The 10,128-nt window shown below is 34.8% G+C and overlaps 2 protein-coding genes across 2 annotated transcripts; both read left to right on the top strand.

Moving 5' to 3' along the window:
* Window positions 1–724: 724 nt before the first annotated feature.
* LOC141824099 (two pore calcium channel protein 1-like) lies at window positions 725–4,249 on the top strand. Its single transcript, XM_074711333.1, has 5 exons — window positions 725–742; window positions 2,780–2,866; window positions 3,428–3,502; window positions 3,777–3,814; window positions 3,900–4,249. Exons 1-5 carry the CDS (start codon window positions 737–739, stop codon window positions 3,988–3,990), a joined length of 297 nt encoding a protein of 98 aa, XP_074567434.1. The 5' UTR covers window positions 725–736; the 3' UTR covers window positions 3,991–4,249.
* A 2,427-nt stretch (window positions 4,250–6,676) lies between these two features.
* Window positions 6,677–10,024, top strand: LOC141825153 (uncharacterized). Its single transcript, XM_074712540.1, has 9 exons — window positions 6,677–6,847; window positions 7,578–7,654; window positions 7,842–8,070; window positions 8,164–8,312; window positions 8,396–8,441; window positions 8,516–8,607; window positions 8,748–8,844; window positions 9,381–9,437; window positions 9,570–10,024. The coding sequence occupies exons 1-9, from the start codon at window positions 6,677–6,679 to the stop codon at window positions 9,735–9,737; spliced, it is 1,086 nt and encodes a 361-aa protein (XP_074568641.1). The 3' UTR covers window positions 9,738–10,024.
* The last annotated feature ends 104 nt before the right edge of the window (window positions 10,025–10,128 follow it).

The raw sequence follows: 10,128 nt of genomic DNA, 5'->3' as shown, positions 1-10,128 counted from the left end.
ACCACCAAATAAGACACATGCCTTGATCTTCTCCACCTCCTTACTGAGGTACTTATCAGTAATTTCATCGGGGCCGAGCTAGTATTGAATGCTGATTTCATGTTTATGCCTGCAGCTTGCCAACAGATGTATTCTTCCCCTTGTCGAGGGGCAATGACCTGTGTTTGTTTTCCAAGCTTGGAAATGAAAATGTTTACTCACCATTTTTATATCTGTGAAAGAGATGAATTTATCACCATTTTTGCTTTAGTGCACAGACAACATATAGCTTTCATTCATTTTTTTTAAATAACTGAAACGAAATTGTTCACTTGTCCTATGAATTATGATACTAATGAAGATTTCACACTTGCAGAAATTTTATTGTTTACTGAAGTATTAATAATTGTTTTCTTTGTTTCATAGCTTTTGGCGGGATTGTAAATGCTGGAAACACTGAACTGGCATCTACAGATCTTTCTGATGATGAGTATCCTTCTGTTCATTTTCCTATTTTACTAAATTAATATGTATCAAAGTTCTATATACTACACACACTTGTTTTATCTCATATTTCTATTTTCTTCAACTGTTATGAGTATTTTCTCAAGATGTGGCTTAGTATTTAATATCAGTCAACATTTTGGCTATTGATTCTTCTTTAACGGTTTAGCTATTTGCTTTTTAAATTCCAATGATTACCCAAATGGGATGGTAACATTGTTTAATTTGCTGTGATGGAAATTGGCAAGCATGGATGCAGGTACTGTTTCCTATAAACTTAGGCATTCATTATTTGTTATTTGGCTTACAGATTCTTTGGGCTTCCATTTATACTATGATCGTTGTTTTATTTGTTCGAGAATATTGCCCATACCTAGCTGGTCTACTGTTCAACAAATGACAACATGAGGATCATCATGGAGTCCCTGGAAACCAGTATTCAGATCACCCATACATTTAATTCGAATGACCTAGAGGCATTAATGGATGACTTATTGCATGACCTTCCACAATGATCTCAAACTAGTCAAGACATTACAGCTTGGGCCTAGGTTGAGAGATCATAACATGCACTAGTGGATGTCAAACAAAGAAAAGTTAAATGTTGAAGACCCTAGTTTTTTGAGTATTGGTTAAATATTGGTTATATTTATTAGAATAAGTCTCGTAGAATAGGTTCATAAAACTCCTATATAAATAGGGGCTTGTATTTGATTATTGAATAAGATTTTCCTTTACTTTGATAACATGGTATCAGAGCAAACCTAATTTGGGATTTTATTTTTCGGCGCCGTCTTTCTCCAACTCGCGCCTCGCGATCGCACCCCCTCTGTGCATCGCGAGATCGCACCCCTCCGTGCATCGCGAAAAACGCCCTCGTTCCTTCGCTTCGTTGAGAAATTCTAGCACGATATTAAGGTTATAAGAATCCATCCATGTTACTCATGAATTTAAATTGGAATTTAAGTTTGAGGAGAAATATTCCCACATATTTTTGGTTCATTTTACCTTGGAAGGGAGTGAGAAGGAAAGGAGGAAAGGGAAGAAGAGAAACATGGAGAGGAGGTGGAAAGAGGAGAGGAGTATGTTGTTTACTATGTTTGGGGTCCTTGTCCCATTCGTCTAAATCTGGTTTTAGATATTTTGTCACTTTTGTGGATGATAACCGGAATGAGAAGAAAATGAGCTAGGGATGAAATGTACAAAATACTGTCCTTTTCTCTCCATGAGTATGCATTCCACAGACATTTCCTCTCACTCGACAATCACCCTCTGCTAGTGTACGCCCTCCTCCACAGCTGTGGACCTTGGACCATCCATCTTCCTCCATGAGAAAATCACCACTCTTGGAATAGAGGCTATGTTGGCACCAAAGTTTAGGTGCTTCACTGTATGGCTCTAGCAGGTGCCATGACCCTCAACCAGTGACCTTCGATTAGTATATTGCCCTTTTAAATTTGCATCCTTGGCTAGTGAAGGAGTTGTGACCAAAGTGCCTATTGGAGAGGTTGATGTAGGTTGTATGACAATAAAGGATGATGAGTTGGCTGGATGGGCTTCGGGGAGGCTGTTGTGGCAGAGGTTGGAGACGGTTTTTGGAGAGAGTTGCAAAGGAAGAAGGTAGAGAGGGGTTAGAGAAGAAGACGTTTTTTTTCATCTATTAACATTTTGGGTGTAGTATTAAATGTATCCATCCATTGAGTGACCATTAGTTCTTGAAGAACTCCTCTAGGCTCTTGAACTTGGTTACACATTTTGTCACTCTAAAAGCAGCTCTTCCAAACTCCTTACCATGCCTGAGTGCATCCACTATTGATAATTAGAACCCACTCAAACAAGAGAGTTGACCATGAACTTCTTGGGCCCCCTCAATTAGTCCATAACCTTGTTAATAGTGTTTCACTCTTATAAGCCTATGAACCCCTTTTTTCATTGGTATATTACTCACCATGTGAGTCTAAACTAGAGTTCTATATTTTTGTGGAATTTTTTCCCTGTACAATACTTCTAGAATTTAATTTTCATTTAAGTTCCCAATCCCAAATTATATATAAATAAAATCAATATAAAAATTTAAAGAATATGATTAAAAGTAATTAGGAAAATCCTGAACTCAACACATTGAAATATTGTTCTTCTAGTCAGCTTTTTTGATATTTTTCCACTGGCCTTCTATCACAGTGCTTCGTGTTAATTCTATCTAAAATGCATTATTTTTCATTTGCATATGTTGAAGTTTCATAACTTTGTGAGTAATTAACAAACCATGTAAATCCTCATGATTTACTTCTCACAGAGCTACAGTGAATTGACTGGAACATATTGGACACTTGTATACTTCATCAGTTTCTACCTAATAACAGTCTTGCTGCTTCTTAATTTGGTAAGAATCTCGTTGCCATATTTCAATTAAAGTCATTCATGATCAGATAAGTAGTATGCTATGTTAGGAATACTAAAAATTTTCTACTTTCATGTTCTTTTAGTAATTGTTGATATTATTCTGTGGACTTGTACCCAAAATTCGGTACTTTGTCTTGGAAAGAGTTGCAGAGGTGGACGGTAATGGTGGTATTAGATTAGAAAACTTTCTTTCTCTATATCTCTATGTGAAAGAAGATTGTGGTGGGAATGGCACAAATGAGGTGTTGGTGACTAGCAAGGACACAACTTTTGACTTTTTTTTTATTCTCTCTCTTTTCTTTCTGATCCTTCACCTTTCGGTCTCTTTTCTCTGAATCGATACATTTTGGTGGTAGATTTATCCCCCAGAATAAGTACTAGAATGACACGTAGATATATGAAGAACAAGCAGTATCTGTAAATTTCCTCAAGGCCTTAAACCCAGACTAGAAACTTTTATAGAAGGAATCTAACACTTTCCTTATGGTATTTCGAAGTTGTTGAAACTGTCATAATTTAACATTTCTGTTTGCTTTCTCAGGTTGTTGCTTTCATATTAGAGGCGTTCTTTGCTGAGATGGATCTTGAATCAGCCAATGAACCTAATGAGGAAATGGTATTGCGACATTATATTTGTCAAAATATGAAGCTCTTTAGATAGTCAAATGAATGTTCTGCTCTTCCAAACTATTTTGTATCTTCTTCCCCAAATTGAATAAACGGAATCACCATGGAAAATCTTCTATGGTCTTGCAAATCTCAACTAAATGATTGGTGCTTTGAGAAGATATCGATGACATACTAACCAGATGTTAAGGAGTCTTTACTTAGCATTCGTTAACTTCTTTCCTTTAAATTGTTTAACTCGATACATTTTCCTTTTAAAACAGGATGCGCCCAAAAGGAAGGGAAGAAGACGGCTTACCGGGTAAATATCAGCCTGTATCTGTAGCATGATATATGCTTGCTTGATAGAATGCCAACTAAAACATTATTTGGTCATCATCTTGTAGTGTGACCTCCTCGAGGAACCGCACAGTCGATATCCTCCTCCATCGAATACTAAGTGCCGAGCTAGAGGAAAGCCAGAATGCTGAAGCATAGCTCAACTATTTACTCTACAAAGGTCACTAGATATGCTCAACCATAAAATGACTCTTTATACTTCGTCAATAGTGTATATTGATGCAGTTTGTTATCTATCTATCTACTCTACATTTCAATTCTTTCGTAAGAGTGATGCTCAGTTTGCGACTGTATGTTAGTTCAACCCTAGCAATCTTAGGAGAATCAGATCATGAAAGAATTTGTTGTTTTTTTTTAGTTTTATCAATTTTATTTTTATTAAAAATTACTATATATTTTTGGTGCTCTATTTGAAAAAGAATTTTGATTCCCCCACTTCACACAACATAGATAGATAAATCATAATAATGCATGTATGACCATTGTTGTAAACAAGTCAAGCCGATTCAAATATTATGATGTTCAAGTTTGTTTGATAAGATAATCAAGTCAAGCTGAATTTAAAATGAATCAAGTGTTTGAAATGATTATTTAAGTTTGGTTTGGTTTTTTTTAATGAGCTTGATTTGTTTAAGTTTTATTTGAGTTTGGTTCGTTTAGATGTTATCTAGTACTCAATTTAAGTTTGTTTGATTATTTAAAATTTTTACATTTTAAATTTGTTTGTTTGATTATTGAGTTTGATAATATAAATTTATTTATTTATTTAAAAAAAATTTTTTTTAGCATGTTGATAATGATTTTATTGATAAAGATAATTCATAAATATTATTTATAAATATTATTCATGAATATTATTTATAAGTTGAATATATATGTATTTAAGTTTATTTATTTAATTGATTATGTATATTGAATGAACATAAATAAATTTTTATTAAATTGAACATTAAATTTATTCATGATCTTTTTACCATCCTAATAACAGTTTAGTTCCTTGCTAAGTGTAGAAATAAAATATTAATTACCCTTAAGCTTAATTAATTGCAATTAAACACTCCATTCCTAGTAAATATTATTTCATATATTGGTTCCTAATTATAATTAATTACGTGGTTTGAGTTGGTTCACCTAATGCTTATTATCCGACCAAAATCTCAAACCCTAACAGCTGTTCCATTCAAAGTCTCATGTTAGGTTGGAGTCAGTAGGCAGCTTCAAGACCATTCCCAAATACTTAATTACTTAAGGAATGGGCATGACTTTGACTTGAATTTTTGAAAAAGAATCTAGAAACAAGAATTTTTTTTTAATTTTTAACATTTTCTCAAGAATATATTATAACTAGTGGAATTAGTAAACAAGATTGATCATTAATTTTTTAAAATTCTAAAAGTTTGAATCGGATAGAGATTTTTAGATATTTCTATCATCGACTAAACTTACTCGCATTTTAAGAGTTTATAGAAGAGGGGAAATGATTAACAGTAAAAAATGATTAACGGTAAAAAAATGATCAATAGTTAAAAGAACATCTTAAATTATGTAAATCAGGAGAAAAAAAAATCAAAAATGTGTTCTATCCTATGTTTTATTTTGAGAATATCTCTTATTTCAACACCGTTATAGTGAAGAATTGATTATTTTATTTTAATTGAAATATTTTTTTATTAATTTGGTGGAAATTATTTTAAATATTATCAAAATTATTTTAAAATAATTATAATTGTTATATAATTATAATAACTACTTACTAATTGTTATAATATTATATTAAGTGTTACATAGAGTAGTTGCTATACACGTTATAGAAGATAGTCATAATTGCTATAATAATATTTAAAATAAGAAATAACGTTGTGGCAGTTACTAAGTAATTGTTATATATTTTAATAGTTAGTCATAATTATTACAATAGTATTAAAAGTAAAGATAATTTTACAATGAAATATTTGATGACATGTTTTTTTAATTTTTTTAAATGACATACGATTTACATAATTTAAGATGTTTTTTTTTATTTTTATTTTTACCCTTTTAAGTCATCTGGAGCTAAACTTCCAATCTATTCTTTTAAAGTAAACACGACATAAAGGGATGGAGAAATGATATGCAACATGAAAAAATACATCATGAAACCAACATGACACATTTAACTATATAGCTATAGGTTTTATCACTGTATGAATATAAAATCCACTATATATGTTAATTTTATATTGTATTTTTTTCATAGTGTATATCATTGCTCAGAAGGCTCAAATGGATGTTTAATGGCTCCATGCATGTGAATTATAGGGTACGTTGGATCATGCAAATCTACTCCCTCGCTACGTGGAAATCGGAAATGATACATGCACGTTACTATCATGAATATATCACGTTACAATGCTCCGACCTCTGATATATTTGTTATATCTTGCTCAAAAGGCTCGGATGTCTAATTCTCCCATGCACCACAATTAGAGGGTACGTTATAACAAATAATTTAATGGAAATCCGGAAATGATGAGTGTTACGCGGGCGGAGGCCAGCGGTAGACAGCGCGGTGATGAAATATGTCATGCCGTTTGTTACAAACAGGTTATATACTTTTGTTGACGGTTTTTTCTCTCCGCGTTACGATATAACAATAATTTAATGCCGAAACTGATGAGTGTTACCGGTAGGAAAACATGTCTACGTTTGTTACAAACAGGTGTGACTTGACTTGACGCCAGACCGTTACGTTACGCACGAGGATATATCGTTTCGGCGGTACGTGGAAGCCCCCCGCCTATTTATAACGCCTCTGTTTGTGTCGCCTTCTCCGGCTGAAATTGAAATGGGAGATGCTTCGCTCCCTCCTCCTCCTCCAGATCGCTTCCTGTTCGGATCGCCGTCGCTGGACGAATCGTACAGGCCGCTCCCTTCGATCTACCTCGCGTTTCTGGTGATTTGGGCCGTCTCCGCCTTCACCTGGACCGTCAACACCTGGAGGAACAGGTTTTTCCAGGTCCGCTCGCGTTTCTGGCATCTAGAGCTTCGGCTTTTAGTTCTTCGACTGTTTCTTTGAAACTCTGTGCGGATTCTGATGCCCTTTTCCCCTCCCTCTTTGGTTGCGATTTATTGTGCATTGGAAGATGCAGAGTTGCCAAAGATTGGATTTTTGCAATCGTCGATAGATTAGGTAATTTTCAAAATAGGTCTTTCTATCAAGCATTTGAATTCCAGTTTTTCTTGTGTGAACCGTTTCCTTTTAACGTCTTCATTTTCATAGTGTTCATCTGGTGTTTCTGTTTGAGTGTTTTGCAATCGTCGATTCTGTAAACATCTGATTAGGTAATTTTCTTCTTCGATTCTGTAAACTCTGTGCGGATTCTGTAAACATCTGATTAGGTAATTTTCTTCTTCGATTATAGTGTTCATACTGTGCGGATTCTGATGCACTTTTTCCCTCTTTGGTTGCGATTTACTGTGCACTGGAAGATGCAGAGTTGCCAAAGATTTGATTTTTGCCTAGAACAAAATAGGTCTTTCTATCAAGCATTTGAATTCCAGTCTTTCTTGTGTGAACCGTTTCCTTTTAACGTCTTCATTTTCGTAGTGTTCATCTGGTGTTTCTGTTTGAGTGTTTTGCAATCGTCGATTCTGTAAACATATGATTAGGTAATTTTCTTCTTCGATTATAGATGCTTCCTTGTAGTTCTGATTTATTCTGGCATGTATGTAATTTGTTAGGGCAGACAAACCATCTACAGTGGATGTTGGCTTCTGTCCCTGTTACAAAGTCTTTACAGCTAGGGCTTTCATTTTTATTTTGGTGAGTTCCGATGGCAAGATTTTATGTTGAATCGTACCTTGTATACCCTATCATGTTTCGGTACTTCCTTTTCTGTAGTATCTGTATTGATATTGTGAACATAATGCTAGAACTACGAGTTAAGAAAGGTTATGAATTATGTATTCATTGTAGATATTAAGTATCACTGTTTGGGTGTTTTTGTCAGGTATTCTTGCATAAACCGTCAGATATGCTCATTGTGGATGTCTTTTGGGGTGTATGTAACTGGAATACTCTTTCAAACAGCCTCTTTTGTGTCATTTATGCTCATCTCTCACGGTTATTGCATCATATATGAGCGGCTTTCAGTACGCGAACGACGTAAAACTGCTGCTTTGGGATCTATACTCTACCTCACCCTTGTTGGTTACAAGGCTGCTGTGCCTTATTTTACAGTTAAGCATCTTTGGTCCTCCCAAATCTTCCACAAAAAACTTAAGTTACTGTTAATTCAAATATGTATTCAAGAGTTTTTGAACCCAATGCAGGTATTCCTTCTGCTGAATTATTCCTTATCGTTCTACATGATCTTCCACCATATCTCTCAGAATATGGGAATTCTGCGAGAACAACTGAGTTACATAGAGGATGAAGATACAATGCACAATGCGTTGCATACAAAGTTCACAATGTTCAAGTACATATTACACCTCCGAGCATATATGTGATTTTTTATTTTCCTTTAAACTGTGTTTCATTCGTTTCATCTGTCTCCACCAGGAAATTTCAAGCTGCAATGCAGTTTGTAGCATTGGTAGAAGTTATGGTAAGCACGTCGTAGTGAAAGTTGTTTATCACATTTTGTGGACTTTTGACAAACAATACATCTCTTAACTTCAGATTTATTTGAATGTTGATGAGACTTTGGATAACTATTGGTTCCGTTTGCTGGTACGGGAATGGGCTCAGTTTTGCATCTTCCTGTACATTGGGTAGGTTGCAGGAAGAAACCTGTTTCTAATCCAAACCTATTTTGATTCATCTTTTTCTCACATATCTAAGCGACAAGTTGGGAGTGAGAGTTGCCTATTTATCTTTATCACAATTATATATGATTTTGCTCACTTTGCAGGTGGACTTTTAGGACGCAAGAAGTATCGCCGCACTTCTCTGTGATGCCTACCTCAAAGTCCAAATGGGAGATGAGAGTGCCCCCTGTATATAGCATAGTAAGTTGCACTTCTGCAACTCCTATTTCTTGTTATTAGTTAGTGAGTGTTTATACTTAACCTGATAATCCTAAGGAAGCATATTTCATGTTACGCAAATCTCATTTCGATTAAATTATTTATGGTTTTCTTTGCTTACACAATAAAGGCATCTTCTACTTGCATTATATCCTGCACTAGAGATCATAACTATATATAAGTTAGGTTTGCTATAATTGACCATGGTTAACCTCAGTTACTATGTCTAGGAACCGAAAAACATTGAACAGGATGATCTCCAGATTCAATAACCTAAATAAGAATCCTAAATAATAAGGATATCCAGTGTCACAGCAGTATGCATGTACCAATTCTTGTCTGGAGTACCCGAGCGAGCTTTGTACCAGGTTAACTGCCTTATGGTTCCCTATCCAAAAAGTGTGCAAGTCGGAAAAAAACAGATCGGAAACTTATCTCTGATTCTTCCAGTGTTAAAATCATTGTTCTTAGCATGCAATTCATCGAGGTTATTCCTTATGTTAACTGAAACATTGCAGGAAATGGATGCTTCTGAGTTCAACAATTTGGTATCTCAAGAATGGCATGTCGGCGTGGTGAGTGATGCAGATTACTAACTTTAGTTTCTTCTTTGTAACATCTCAACTCTTTTGTTTACTTTCTTATTCTATTCCTCCAAATTAATCATCTCGTCAATGGCCACGAGTAACAGAAGCTTAATTCTGCAGCCAACTTCAAGTCCTTATTCGAACAATCGAAAATCGTTCAATCCCTTGCTTGTTATAGTGCAAAACCCACGCTCACCCAGCAAACACTCTGCAGCAGCATGTCAAAGGGCAAACATCAAGAGTTCTTTTTCAGCAACTAAGTGTCAGCATGTTGAGGCTCAAGTTTAGTGAAAGGCACAACAAAGCTTTTACTCGATTGTCGATAGTACATTTATACTACATTGACCATTGTTTAGGGATGCACATGAATTTGGTTACGCGAAAAATTTACGTATATTAGGCTTTTGGACCCCTAAATTTGGGGTCATTCATAGTTATCACTGAGTACATTGTAAACAGTGGTAGCCTTATGTATTTTGTTTGAAGGTATAAATAAGCAAATGACGCAATAATAAAGTTATTGTCATGGGATCTAGTGGTCATGGATTTGAATCACAGAAATAGTTTTTTACAATGTATGGAAAGATTGTGTACAATAGACTCAATATAATTTGATTTTTTTCCACGTCGATGGAAATTTTGTGCACCTGACTATTCTTTATGTTAAAGGTAGGTATAA

Source organism: Curcuma longa, chromosome 3 (genome assembly GCF_044706935.1).
Source record: "Curcuma longa cultivar G26 ecotype Majalengka, Jawa Barat chromosome 3, ITB_CL_G26_1.1, whole genome shotgun sequence".
NCBI classification, from domain to species: Eukaryota; Viridiplantae; Streptophyta; class Magnoliopsida; order Zingiberales; family Zingiberaceae; genus Curcuma; species Curcuma longa.
The sequence above is the reverse complement of the archived record's forward strand: the minus strand, read 5'-3'. Positions and strand labels throughout refer to the sequence as shown.